The sequence below is a fragment of the Homalodisca vitripennis genome, chromosome 1, assembly GCF_021130785.1.
Source record: "Homalodisca vitripennis isolate AUS2020 chromosome 1, UT_GWSS_2.1, whole genome shotgun sequence".
NCBI classification, from domain to species: Eukaryota; Metazoa; Arthropoda; class Insecta; order Hemiptera; family Cicadellidae; genus Homalodisca; species Homalodisca vitripennis.
This window is the reverse complement of record NC_060207.1, coordinates 135,433,652-135,449,409: the sequence shown is the minus strand read 5'-3', so window position 1 is coordinate 135,449,409 and position 15,758 is coordinate 135,433,652. Positions and strand designations below refer to the sequence as shown.

Below are 15,758 nucleotides of genomic sequence, written 5' to 3'. Positions count from 1 at the left end.
CAAACTCACTAGGAGCCAGAAATAGACGTGTTGTGACCGAAGTTTAGATGTATGCCTACTTATGTTTTGCTCAGTAGGATAAAGAGTTTGATTTTGAAAATAGCGTATGATTTTGATGCTGCGTATACCAGCATTGATAAATAAATAAAGACAGGAAATAAAATAATATTATTAATTTCTACTATGTTTTCGTAGGATTGAATTTAGATAGCCGAAATAACGACTTCAATCACCAAAATGTGGAATGATAAAAATTGATTAACCTGTTTTCAAGGAAGATACCTTAAGGGGTTGTAAGTGTGAATCCAGAGGATTGCATGTTCTTGTCAGAAACGACACGTAGAAATGTATTGTTATTTTAAAATGAAATTCTAACTACGTTATAGTATCGAAACACAGCCCCTTCAGATTCCAAAGGCGAATATCCCAACAACTGCCAATCGATGTATGCTCAAGTGAGCTAGCTGGCCGAGATCGTTGACTACAAATACTAAATTAATGTTAAGCTGAGCCCGAGGCGTGAGTGAGTATCCTGTCATTAAACTGCTCCCGACAACCGCCATCGCCGGCGCTAACCGCTGTAATAGCGCAGTTTAGCAGTTTATAGCTTGTTGTAACCCCGAATTAAGAATATCTTAATATTGCGGAGGTGAATGATAAAAGGCTGCCAACTACGTGATTTCTTCTAACTTAACGAGGAACTCTTTTGGGACGCTGAAGTAGCTTTCAATATGGTAAGTTTTAATATTTATTTTTTTAATGTGGTTAATTCCACTGGTAAATTTGTAACGGAAATCTTATAAAAATATTAAGATTTGTTACTGTAATGAAGGGAATCATAGAAGTTTTAACCAACACATGCTTTTTTCAGGATTTTTTGAAATGTTAATAATAGAATAGTTTCAATTGATTATTTTATCTTGTAAAAATATAAAATATTTGTTGAAAACATTAAAGTGAAGCTTAGCGGTAAGTTTTTTTTTTAAATATATGCAGTACCAATAAATACCATAGTAAATATTTTATCATTGTTTAATTATTGGCCGAACACTCGAGAGACTAAAAAAATCATATGTCTCGATATCTCGAGAACGAACTGGCCTATAGATTTTCAATATTGCATGAAGCTTCATTTATAAATATAAAAATAAGACTCGATATATATATATATATATATATATATATATATAAAATTTTACATTGGTTTATGGGTAAACATGACGGGAACGAGAATTTACAGAATCATAATTTGTAAAGGAGCTGTGTACAATCATGAGACGTAGTAACACATGTAACTATAGACTTAATAATAACTTGTAATATTAAATCCCGGGGAGTCCAATCATGTACTTTGACAATAGAAATCAGTGCACTTCGAAGCCGGCATAGCTGACGCTGAGGCTTAAATGAAATTTAAAAAATAAATAAAATAAAAAAAGAATAATAAAAAAAACTCATGACAGGGACAAAAACCTCCATTTTGTTGGTAGTTAAGTTATTTTAATCAGGGTTAATATTTGTATTTTAATCTCTAAAGCCAATGTAATAATGAATATTTCTTACAATTTAACCTTTCCCAGTGTTTGAATGATATGTAATTTTGTAATGTGTCAAAATGAAATTTTGATCTTGAATATCTATATAACGAATACAAATAATCTTTATATAGTTACAAACTGCATTGGATTCGTTATATATCTGATGATTTACCACAAAGGGGCATTGCTGCTTAAGTTCGGCAGTGGGGATGGAACCCCCTTTGTGAAACATCCCCAACACTTTTCAACACACTTTTGGATTAGGTAAGTTCCATTCATCTACAAAAAGTTCCCTAAGTTTCTTATTTCTATAATGTTATTGTTACAAAATGAGTTGATAGGGACGTTTCATATAATTATCACTCATCCTGTGTAGAGTTATACTGCAATGTTTTAGATACAAACTAACATGTGAGGGAAACGGGATTTTCTCGTTATTAAAAACTTAAATTTCATAAATATATATTTTTTATGAAACACAATCACCAGAGCTGCGATTCGATATAAATGTGTGAGAGTTTCAGAAAGATTCTAAAATATACGAAATAAGAAACAGTTATAAATAAGAATCAGCTCTTAGTTAAATGTTGTATTCCGTACATTACAGTTGCTATTTTAAACTTTTGAGATAAGGAGCGTTCTTCTTCGCCAAGTAACTCTCGAACTTCCAAATGTGCCGAAAAACCTGTCTCATTCACTTAAAGACATTTCCAAATTATAATTTTTATTTTAAATTTTAAGAAATTAACCAAAAATAATGTCTGACTGTTTTAACACCAAATATATAGGTACTATAAAGTGTGTATATTATGACAATTTAGATAACTTTCACATCTCTAAACTAATATATGTAAAAGTTTAATATACGTACTGGTATAACAAATTGTCCTTGATATTCCGTTAAGAATGAAAAACATTCACTTATTCACTCTGTTAGTAGCGTGTTTACGCTTTGTTTTTAAACACAACCAGTGCAGTTAGGTTGTCGCTGAAGTCACACTAGTTTCACAGAAATAACAAATATTAAATCTTAATTTTAGACAGTTAATTGTAAATTCACTATTTGCTAATACTGCGGTTTGCAAAACTATGTTGTACTTTGATAATGAGTGAGATAAATATGCCAATATTGTACATTTAAAGAGTTAATATTAGTCTTCATAACTATGTTACCTTTATAGCTTTTCTAACATTATCATCCAAGTGATAATCATGCGAGGCAACAGAGAGTACACATTTGATAATAAACACTACGAGCACGCGAGCGAAGAGAGAGTAACGCAGCATTGCGGCTTGGCGGTAGAACGGGTGGCGTGCGACTGACAGTGTAGTGGCAGTGGCAGGGCAGTGGCAGCATAGCGTATGCCCAGCTCCATTGTCAGCCGGTTCAGTGACTTCACCAACGAGTGACAACAGATTATCAGTGTGGGTCATGGGATTCTGAGATAACTAAGAATTACTATTTAATTATCACAATATTGATGGATGTATCAACTTTGAAATATTTGTAAACATTTATAACTGGAATTTCCATCATGACTATATACACTCTATGAAATGGTCTGCCACATAAAACTGCTCATGGCAATTAAAATAATATGTAAACTATTCAGAAATATATATGTTGATGTATAACGTTCCGAAGCATCTGAAAAGTATCTTATAAAGTTACATATGTAATTATAATGATACTGTATATATTACCTAGGCTTCTACCTAAAGCCTACATCTATCTGATAAGTGATAACACATATAAAACACGTTAGAGATTTGATTCGGAATGTACCTAGAGTAACAAGAGTTGTATTATTTTTGTATTTGGACTAGGTTCGAAGTGAATAACTTTCTACGGGGTTTCAAATGAAATCGTACCCAATGTCTAAGCAGTGTGTACATTGTATATATTGTTCTCGAAGTCTGTGTTTTTGGTGCTTACAAAGTAAATTAAACTTTTGCATTTGAATTATTTTACGAAATAAACGCACTGTAGTCGACAATCGGCTGTTGGAGAAACTACAATCTTTAATTGATTGCCAGCCTAGACTGATAATGTAAATAGAAGATTAAAATGCGAGGAATAAAAAAATAATTTCACTAGATTACACAAAGATAATCCATAATAGATGTATTTGTAGGCCTTTATTTCTTTTAGTTTTCTTGTTAATTCTCATACCTTGTTTTCTCGTAGTTTTATTTAGCGATTACATATACAAATTGGAGAAATAATGGCTACTTACTTGTAAATAAATAAATCTCAATCAACATAAATTTGGTTTTTAACCAAATTTAAAAATTGTCCATTACTTTACTAGTGGGGTGAGACATGAATGAATGATTGTAGGATTTCTAAGGCCTCCATGACTCATAGTGTTGCGCCTGGTCTGTAGCCCGAGAGTCGAGGTAATTATGGCAGCCGTGGCTCCCCATCAATCAGCTGATAGCCGTGTCTCGCTAACCAGCTGTTACTGTGGCGTTGTCACTCTTAAATAATTCAACACCCAGGCCAAACCTGTGGACGCTCGTCAGCCTCAGATATGGCGGTGAGGTGTTAGCAGCATGATAATGTACTACGGTTCCCTGTCGAATTCTCGAACGGGATTTAGAAACAAACCGAATAATAATAATATACTGTGAACAGTCAAGCTTGCGCGCTGAATCATTCCTACACACCCAAAATTTGTCGAAATCTGATCATCTATAAATTCTTTACGTAGACTATTTGTATTACCGTTTATAACAACATTTTTTAGCAATCCCCTTTTGATGAAGATATGTCCTTATTTCATCAGACAAAAATGATTTGCCTCTATCAGAATGGATGTAATTTGGTATCCAATAAACAGAGAACAAATTTTCCAAACATTCTATCACAGTACTCGAAGTCATCTCTTTGCAGGGGTGAGAGAATGGGAAGCGAGAGTACTCGTCAACATTATTTAACATATAACGATTTCTACTTGACGGTGGTAGTGGTCCTTTAAAATCAATATTGAGTCTTTCAAAAGGTGAAGTGGCCTTTAACAATGTGTTGGTTTGTTTGTGGAATCTAGGTTTGACCTCTGAACAAATAGGACAAGATTCATTGATTTGATCTCATTCAAAGAATATGGCAAATTCTTGCTGCGTACCCAGTGATAGAAACGCGTTATTCCTGGATGACAAAGAGCCTAGTGCATTTCAAAAAGTTTGTTGTCAGTCGTAGATGCATTACAGATCCGGGAGAGTGCGTCCTGCAGAAACGTTTTCTTTACCAGGTCGATATTGAATGTCGTACGAGAAAGGAGAAAGCTCTAGTCGCCAGCGCATGATTTTGTCATTTTTAATTCTGCTATAATGTTTTTGGTCAAAAATAAATGACAAAGCTTTTTGATCAGTTAAGAGAATAAATTGTCTCCCTAACAAAAAATGTCTCCATTTCTTTATAGATTCTACGATGGCCTGTGCTTCTCTTTCTACTGTTGAGTGTTGTTTTTCACTTCCAGACAAAGTCCTAAAAAAGAAGGCAACAGGACGTCCATTTTGGCTCAGTGTAGCAGCTATTGCAACTCCTGAAGCATCAGTTTCGACTATCAATTGATTTTCCGGTTCAACAGTCACAAGAAATGATCTTTCTATATCCTTCTTAATGTTTTGAAAATCACTAGCGGCAATGGAGGTTGGTTCAATAGGAAAATTCTTACAGCTTACTAAACTTCTAATCTTGTCAGAAAACATTGGTATCCATTTGGAGTAGTATGATAACAATCCAAGTGTTCGTTTAAGAGAAGCAGCATCATGAGGCAGAGGCATGTCCAAAAGTGGTTGTAATCTCTCTGGGTCGGGACGTATAGTTCTATTTCTGATTTGATAACCAAGGATAGATATAGTATCTCGAGCAAATTTACATTTCTTCAGGTTCAATGTTAGATTGTATTTCTTAGCCACAGCCATAAACTTTTCTAAATTTTTATCATGATCTTGTTTACCCATTCCTCCTATTGTAACATCATCAATATATGCGAAAGTACCTTCGAGTCCTTCTTCTGAAATAATCTTATTTATAGTCCTTTGGAAAGCGGACACGCCGTTGGTTACTCCAAAAGGAATGCGTTTGAACTGATACAACTGCCCATTAGCTTCAAAAGCGGTAAGTTGTTTTTCATGCTCTGGAATTGGTATCTGATGATAAGCACTAGACAAATCCAATGAACTAAAAGTATCAAATTTAGCAATTTTTAACACAAGTGATTCGATATCTGGCAAAGGATAAGCATCCAATAATGTAAATTTATTTTCTGTCTGAGAATAGTCTATTACAAGTCGTTTCTTGTGGTTTTCATTTTTGGCAATGAGCACTTGAGCTCGCCATGGAGAAACACTTTCCTCGATAACACCATCTTTCAGAAGAGACTGTATTTCACATTGTACAAATTTTTCATCTTCCCCAAAAAACCGCCTTGTCTTAGTCACAACAGGTCGACAATCTTTAGTCATGTGCTGAAATAATGATGGTGGTTCCACATTAGCACAGGCAACGTTACAAACGGAGAAAGATGATCTTGGTCCCCCAAAGTCTACAGTAACATTTGTATGTAGTTTCGTGATATCATGTCCTATCAGTACATCAGTACATAACCTTCCAATTACAAGCATTTTGATTTGTTTGTAAGCATTGTCTTGTACATACAGATCTACCCTAACATACCCTTTAATTGGTGAAACGAGTGAAGTAGATGCCATCGACACCTGTTTGACTTCTGGAAATGTTTTAAGGTTGTTAGCCTTTACAAAACTACTATCAATAAAACTATCAGAACTTCCAGTATCAAATAAAAACTTAGCAGAAATTCCGTTTACATTTCCGGATACAATTGCTTTAGATAATACTTTGGGTGTTACTGCTGAAGTTATTACGGGACATGTTGTTAAAGAGGCTGAATTTATCTTACCTTTTTTAAGAATCTTAGATAAATAAACTCTGAGAAAATGACCAGTTTTCGAGCAACCTTTACAAATAGCATCTTTTGCAGGGCAGTCATCTCTTGAAATATGTCTTGCTCTTCCACAAAAATAACATTTCTGTCGGAGTCCGTGTGCTGATACAGCAGCAGCAGTAGAATTGTCTTCCTGAGTTTTCAGTTTGTCTGAAGGAATCTTTTAAATTACTACTCGTATCAACGTTGTGACAATATGATTGAGGTACACCTGAAGTCATGGAATAAGCGTCCGCATGTTTCTGAGCTGACTCTAAGGAACGAGCTATTTCTTCAACTTTTTCCAAGGTTAAACCTTATGTTCCAGAATACGTTGTCTGATTTGAGAAGAATTTAAACCACTAATAAAGGCATCTCTGATAGACTCATCACTATAGGTTTTAGCATCGACATTTACGAAATCACACTCCTTACTAAGAGAATTTAAGCGTTTGAAAATAGTGATTTATTGATTCTCCTTCTTGTTGTTTATGATTAGCAAGCAAGTGTCTAGCAAAAAGTACATTTTTCTTAGGTATGAATAATGTTTCTAAAGTTTGTATAGCATTGTTGTAATCTTTACACTCACTGATAAATTCATAGTTTTCATAGATTAGAAAGTTCACTAGTACTCTAAGTTTCTTATCTTCTTTAACTTCAGCATTTTCTATGAATGTATTGAACGTTTGAAACCAATGTTTCCATTGTTTAGAAGCATTTGTTGTTTCAGGGCCGCATGCAAAATTCTCAGGTTTCAGTAGTTTTTCCATTACAGAGTATTGAAGTTAGTATAGCAAAAATGTTGATTAAATTGTAATGAAACTAAGAAAACCTTTTTACAAACTAAGGCTTTAATCAACAAAATTCAACTAGATAACCTTAAATATTCAATCAGAATGTATTTAAACAATTACTTAATATCTTCTTTAAAAATAACAGATGATCTAGTTATGTTTACATGGAGTAAATTATATAACACAGATTGTACTGTATATTTAAAATATTAAAAGTTATAAATAAATAAAATTAAACAGAATTTAACCGTTTATAAAGTATTCTGGTTTTGATAAAAATATACATTTAAAATATAATTTATTGGCTGAGCGTTAGCGAAGACTCTAGGGGCTAAAATTTCATTTCTATCTTTGTCTGTCTGTCTGTTTGGATATTTCGAGAACAAACAGACCTATAGACTTAAAATTTTGCATGAATATTCGTTTCCATATGGGTAACACTAAATTTGATGGTGAATCATGTCTATCCATGAGATTTGGTTGAGCGTTAGCGATAATTTACATTGGTCTTATGGATAAACAGGACGGAAACGAAACAATCGGAGAGTAAATAAATTTGTAAACAAACTGAGTATAATCATATGACATTTTAACATAATTTGTCATAATAACACGTGTAGCGTAATGGAATGAGTTAGAGACTTGACATTGGAATAGAACCTCAGCGAGGTCTGTTACACCATTATTACTGTCACTCCTACCTTGTTACTGACATTAATTTTACATCTACTTAGCTTGCTCACGAGACAGAAGTACAGCACATGTATGCAAATAAACTTTCCTATATACGCCCCATCAAGTAGAACATTCGTACAAGAAGTGTTAACAATTAATAGTTTAATCGTTTCGTTTGTACGTTTGGGACCAGCGACCAAAGTTCGCTGTTTGGGACACACGTGCGGACAAACATAACCTCAAACAACCCAGGTAAAACTAGAACCCGCTTCGTTCAGGACTTGAGTGCTGGGAGGCTGCAAATGTTCTTCTGTTTTGTACATAGTACATAATTGTGTAGTTAGGTAAATACAATACTTCACATAAGTTTGCGGCTTAAAAAAGTGAAGAGCTCTACATATTTTCCTGGCGATAATAGGTTACTAGCTTCTGCAAGCAAACTCATTTATGAATAGAAATCCACAAGAATTTGTAGATACTCCAGTCATATGCACTTAAAAAAGAATGTAATGAGAACAAATTGAAAGATATATTCCAACTTTATCTCAATATTTTTGCTAGTCTGATGCCATAAAACGTGTATGGTGCCTATAAGAATAATTGGAAGTTTCATGCCTGGATATAACAATTATTATTATATAACACTTATTTTGTTTGAAAAATTAATTACCTAGATCTATTTTATATTATTATATTAATTATAAATACACTAAATAATTTGAGTGTATTACATATGGGTTGCTATTACATTTTGGACATAGGTGCGTAGAATTCTGGTAAGTACTATCCACGAAAATCTCCTTAAATGTTAGTTTCAGTTACCAAATCCTTATAGAGGCGCAAAGGTTGTTAGGAGGTTGTAGCGCCCTTGTCAAGCGGACAAGCGACGTCTAATGAGGACTTTAGCCTATTACTAAGTTGACAATGAGTGAATTAAATACGAAAGATTTATCGTTTTAGGCTTGTATTTCTAAGTACACTTCATTAATCGTCTCAATAGCCAATGGTAATGTTGAGTTCAGCTCCATTTCTCCTTCCGCTTAGTGCAGCGATCGAAATCCGACCGTCATTGAGTTGACTCATGGAATCTGGAGTCAACGTCCGTCTTAGGAGATCCAGAAATCGGCGACGAAGAAGCTCAAAATGAACTCTTTACCTCGTATCGGCACCAAAGATACCGAGACTACAAAACCAAGTGCAATCTTGATACATGGGTATTCTCATTGTCTCATCAGGTGCACAATTGAGTATACTGCGATGTTTTTGACACGACCCTAGTCTTTATCGCGAAACGAGTGCCCTGAAACTCTTGGTCTTGCATTTTCTGCTGGTGACCTTTGAAATTCTACGGATAAAACAAGTCTATCACAGTGCTATGTAGCCTATTACTCGGTTCCTATTCCAGACCGGATTTAGGCTCCCGCCATCAGATCAAATCAAGGATTACAATAAAATTAAAAGGTAGACATTTTTTACCGCATTCATCAGACAACAATGAGAATATAATGGGTCTAATGAAGTGAGAGCTTAATCTACCGTGGGCGTAAGAGGATTTGTCATAATGTTGTAAGAGCATTTGAATATGAATTACTCAAAGTAGACAACCGTAATTTGAAAAAGTCTACCGGATTTGTCAGTGGTTAGTTACAAATATGAAATAAATTAAAATTGGAGAGAAATTAGGTTATAGGCACAAATTAAATCTGTAATCCAATGTAGGCGGTGGACGCTGAGTGTAATCTTCCCAGAAGTTGCTCTGCAAGAGATCTTCTTAGTCCGGTTTCCAAAGATTGAATGACCACTGTTGAAAGGTGAAACACTATATATTTACATAAGTCATAGACGATACTTTTTGGATCCAATTTTTCGTATAATATAGCAAAAACTCACAAAGTGTACGTGGAAAATCTTAAATAAAAGTATAGCTCAATACACATTTTATTGAAAAGATTGAATGTTCCAAATAAAACAACAACATTAAAAATTATAACTTACAAATTCTAAAAAGATTCTGTCAATTCCATTTTTGAATATTAAATACTAAATAGATATCTGTTTATATGATGTTGTAAACAGACTAAAGTTAATTACGATAGACTTAACAAAATAATGCACCAGTGGGGTTAAAAAGAGGACTGTGCGCGTAAACATTTAAATAAAACTTCACTTAAATACATCTTTCCATCGCAAATATATAGTTTGTGTCGCCTCGTGTATAAAGTATTAAGTATCAAATAATAAAACAAAGAATAAACTATTTTTAGTGGTAATAAATTGTTATATGATGTCATATAATAAATATTATTATTGATATAATATATGTAGCCTTAACAATGCTGATATTTATAGTTGTTTACTGATTCCTCAACGGGCCCTCACTACAGGGCCTAAACACAGGTGGAGTCAGCCGCGGCTCCAAAGCCAATCAAGTGTTAGTGTTTAGTTTTCCTTTTATCATTATTTACACCGTTAATAAGGCAATAACTTTGAAAAAATTCTGTACGCTCCAAAAAATACACAGTGTTAAAGTTTATTGTATTTCACCAAGTACAGATTACAGAACAATGACTTTAAAAGATAATTTTAAAACTTTATATTAGGTTTATTAACTTCCTAAAACAATTCCGAGAGACCAATAGTAAGTATTAAAGAAGTACGTTTTAATGAAAATGATATAATTATGTGATCAGTGTGTTGTCCAATCATAAAATATTCGTGTCTGGAAGATCTCCACTCAGTCTTCTTCTAATTGACAGCCAAACAATACAGTTTTTAACACTGTTTTTGTCAATCAAAATTTCAGGTTAATGAAATGTGGACACCCAAAGGGAGACACCCTTTGGTAACATTACGATGTATTAACGATGTATAAATCATTGCAGCTCCATCAGCTATCCAACAATTCCTCTGTATTGTGAAGAAAATAAATATTTCTGGTTAGAGCGTATAAACAAAAAAGCGTATATGTAATTATTGCTACTTATTTATTTATAAATTTAACCAGTTTCCTCATATAATGTTTTATAAGTGCAACATTAAAATAATTGTACTATACCAAATTAAATTTTATAATATAAAAATATTTTTGAAAAGAAAAAGACCAAAAGTGAATAACATATTTGTTTTAAATTACAGCTATTACAATACAAGTGTATAGGTTGTATGTCTGTTTGTATATCATAAGATCTAATGTAAGAGAATTTCTAGTTAATTTATTGAGAACATAAACACGTAACACAGCATTTTACTAAAATACAAAAGAACAAGGCGTAAATGTGACCTAATTCAAATTTCAGTTTTACAGTTATTGCTTACTTTGGGGACGCTTGGAATTGACACACAGCTTGCACTTTAAAATTCTGTCTTCGAATGTTAAAAATAATGTTATCCTCCAAATATGTGGATAACATATGTAGTTATTTGTGGATAACATATGTGGATACCAGTAAGTATTATTAGTAAAGGTTGTTGTGTTTTTGTTATTTAACAAGAAGCTCTCGCGACCTTTCTCCCGGGGAGATCAGATCGATCTTGGCGTAGTCTTCACCCTTTAATTTGGAAAGATTAGAACGCAGAACATATTAGATTAGATAAGGTGATTTTATCCAGAGTACATAGTGTTCCTAAAATGGTAACGGTACAAATTCCTGATATTGTTACTGCTACGAATCCGAGTACTTTGTACCGTGAATGACGGAAACCGTGCAATGTACTCGTACTGATTTATATTCATACGTTACATAGTGTTTCCAAAATAGTACAGGTACATGTTCCAATAATTACTGTTACTGCTTAGAGCCTGAGTACTTTGCACCAGTAATTGCGGTAAGCGTGTAAAGTATCTGTATCGTAGAAGTATCTGAAACAGTAACCTGAGCCGGATACTTTCGGTTTGCGGTAACTTGTACTCTCTGTACAGACGGGTAACCGGTACAAAAAGTATCTTTTGCAGTAGTTCCGTAATCAGTTGTAAGAGTAGTGAGTGGATTGCCGAGCTCTGAGCAGTTCTATACTGCGACAGTTTGTTATCATTTTTTGTTGTCACAACGAGGCAACAACGCCCTGGGCAGTCTGGCAATCTGCGCTTTATAAAACGAGCAGATGCCGGTTACGCTCAGTTAAGGAAACTTGCAATTTAATACGTGTTAGATATTAAACAATTTTATTAGTGATTTACAACATTATACGTCGAAGATAATGACTAACCTCCATAATGTGGCCAATGCCAAATTTTGTGAACCACAAGGTCAAGAATAAAAGTTAAGATGTTAATTTAATACCTAACACATATTTTCATACTATTTTAAAATTTACATAGCACAGTTACAATTAAAGTACACGTGTATCTATCTTGTATACATAATTGGTCTTAATCATATTAAAAGTTTCCGAGTTGTGTGTTTTCAAAGTTGGAGTTTGGTTTAAAATCACCAAATCCGGTATTTTTCGTTGTTATTGATATAAGTACTGGAAGTTATTGTTTGTAAACAGTTTGGTGTGTAGAAACACAGAATGAACAACTAAATTTGAATATAACTCCAGTTACTGTAGCTATATTAGGTAGTTTGTGGTCAACTATTAAACTAAGATACCTGAACTTTTAGAATCAAGAGTAGACGTCAAGATTTAGCTTTGGTCTTGATATGTAATTTAAAACTTGACTGTTTTTGCCAATATTTCGTTACTGTTATGATTAATAATTTCGATATACTTAAATATAAACTGTATTTGTTACAGAAGCTTTAAATTTCTCCTGGTGATTGGTAGTAGAGTGGTGTTACTGTAAACTTTATACCCTCTGACCTGATCTTGCCCTCCTTTAATTAGTTCAGAAGTACTATAAGTACGATTTTAGGACCTAGTATGTGCGCCACTGCATTGGTCACCAGCGGCAAATGAAGAGGTATACAACTGGTACACAAATAATTCATTAGAATTCACTTTTATATTTATTTTAAACGTTATTATAAATCGGGTTTATGCTCTTTGTTATTTATCAATGGCTATATGTAATCAAAGAAATTAAACTCGCAATTTCTAACAACAAAATGTTTAATGGAACAATTCGTAGTAGTAAAGCGTTATGGCTTATTGTATTAGTGAAATAGAAATGTTATCTATCAGTCATCTGACATTTTAATATCATTAAACGTTTGGCACGACATAAACACGAGTCGACGACGAGTATAGCGCATCATAAACGCAAAATGAAAGTGTTGAAAATCTGCAGACGACCCGACTGAAACAGAGCCATTAAACTGTCACTTTACCTCAGGTATTTCCGTGGCGCGTGCATAAACTGTTGTTGTTTACAACTTTCCACCATTTGCAGAACATTCACCTCAGCTCAGTTTATGTCTGGACTGCAGAACTTTACCCCTGTTTCTTCGAGTAACTGTCGATCAAATTCTTTCGATAGGAATTCGCTCACTGTGTCTAAGACATGTATTTAACTAAACACTTTCCAATTATTATAACGGGACAATAGAATACAGTTCACGACAACTCTACGCGCAATAACCAATTACTAAAACTGAAGATTATCCATTATCCAATATAAAGTGACCATCTTAACGGTAGAAACAAAGAAAATAAAGAAAACCCCATATTGGTCATCATCGTGTTCCTGCCCTTACGATCGACATTTCATATTGGCCACTGGTGAATTATCAGTGATTAGTTAATGCCCATATATCTATTGTCTGTAATAATAATTGTGGTTTTTTTATTAAATGTTTTAAAAATAGTGTGCATTGTGTTGGACCAGAACATGTTTGTTGTGATTCCTGATTTATGCATGTCACATCGCTTTGATATGATTTGTGTACTTAACTCGAGATGTAGTTATGTGTTAGGTTAAGGAGATCAAGTTGTATATTGCACTTGAGGACGAGATAAGATACAGAAATATAATGTTAATGTTATATTTATTATTTTGTTGTATTGATATGTTCTCAATACTGTACAAAATGCATTTAAAATTGAAACCATATACTAGTATTATTGTAATGGTACCGTATTATTATTTTGGTTGCTGTTATTTAATCTCATATAAGGTTGTCTTAGCTTGTATATAGGTCGATGCATAGTACTTTGTTGTTGTTGATTTTTGGTTTTTTTTAACATATATTAATTAACTATTTCTATGAACCACTTGGCATTGGAAATGCCTAACTTAGAGTACAAAGGAATGGTTTTCATTGCATGTTTCTACGGTTTCGTCGCTGTAAGTAACTATTACATAGTAGATCTGCACACAACTACTACTCAATATAGTTATTGTAGTTTTTCTAGTTGGTCTAGTTTTTACTCTCGTAAATTATACACTTTTTTATAGATTTTCTTGGGTATACAAAATGTAAAATGGAGTTGACCGTAAATAAAATGTCCAGTGACTTCTACAGATAAATATCAATCCTCAAAGATAATTCAGTTATGTTTAGCTAATGCTAATGTTTATAGAAATTGGTAAGTATTTCTCTGAATCTGTAAATATGTTGGACCGTCAGAGCGTTATCTACTTCAAATAACAAACTACAGTCGTACCTGAGGATATAATTTATCTCAGTGCGACTGTTTTATCTGTCCTAAATCAGCGCAGCAATCACGTGATAAAACTGAGATTCATTTCAAACTTGCGCAGATTAGTCTTGTTTAGTATTTTTATTTATATCAGTTTACAAATTCAGAAGAACCTATTCGCATTATGCCAAAATAGCTGCTAATATTTTTTAAACATATAAACATTATGAATTTTCGCGTTTGTACCGCGAAACGTCAATGAGACATTAAACAAAAGCTTTATAAAATGATAACTGCTTTGTTATGTTAAAACTACTCATTAGCGAACCAGAATATTTATTATATATTTTCGTTGATATCCTATTTCTTGATTTACTATTATAAAATGCGCAGACTCTTGCTTTCAGTCTTGATGGAACGTGAAATAACTAGTATACTATTTATTGGTCAGTAAAACAATACAGTAGACGTTTACTTACAAAGGCCGCTATCCACAGTTTACGATGACAATACGGCGTACTTTGAAGTCAAAGCTTTTTAAAGATTCCACTTGTACGGATTAGTACCGAAGAGAGCGTTAGAGGTTAGAAACTGCAGCGCAGTAATCCTGCTGTCTGAGCGGGGCCTGGCCGTGGCTGCGACTGTAAATATTGTGTCAGAGATAGTCTCAACCTCGGAATACACTGAAATTTACGAGTTGGAAACTAGCTTCCAAGCTCTTACCTAATTGGAAGAGAAATTGTACTTATTTATGAGACAAACATTTGAAACAGTGCCTCACAACTCTTTCTTTCTTACAAAATATAAATATTAGATTAGAATCTCATGGCGATTAAAAAAAATTAAAACCCCTCTATGAAATGACTAATAACCACAAAGTTAAAAGTGAAAGTTTCACAGTAAAAGAGGTAAAACCCACTATCGTAACTTTCTATACTCTAAAATAACTTTTTCTTTTTAAAGTATATCACAAGAAAACGATTAAAATTGTGAGTTTGTTCTAGAAAACTTTAGTTGGTGAAGTCCTTTACAATTAAGCGCAAGTGATTGGTAAGTTAGAATCTTTGATGCAGTGGATGACACAGAGCTGAAGGACCCTTAAACAATTCATATTATTCAAAATTTCGATTTAAAGCTCTTCCAGTTGTCGAAGTTCGGTCTTCTTTATTTTATTAATTTGACGAGAATTCTACCTAGATTTTTATCCTAATGTTGTAGATACTTGTGATCAATTTCCCTGAAAGAATCGTTAAAATGGAAAGTCCTTTCCTGTATAA

At 33.5% G+C, this 15,758-nt stretch overlaps 1 protein-coding gene across 2 annotated transcripts in view; it reads right to left on the bottom strand.

Moving 5' to 3' along the window:
- The window catches only part of LOC124371702, an 85,344-nt gene that overhangs the window by 51,196 nt on the left and 18,390 nt on the right, over positions 1 to 15,758 (bottom strand). The window contains exon 1 of one of the 2 annotated variants that reach the window (XM_046830039.1): positions 2,712 to 2,987. The exons of the other annotated variant lie outside the window; for it this stretch is intronic. Within the exon in view, the coding sequence (XP_046685995.1) occupies positions 2,712 to 2,972 (261 nt within the window). The 5' untranslated portion in view covers positions 2,973 to 2,987. Of the gene's footprint in view, positions 1 to 2,711; positions 2,988 to 15,758 lie in introns of those variants that run through there. 2 annotated transcript variants of the gene reach the window in all.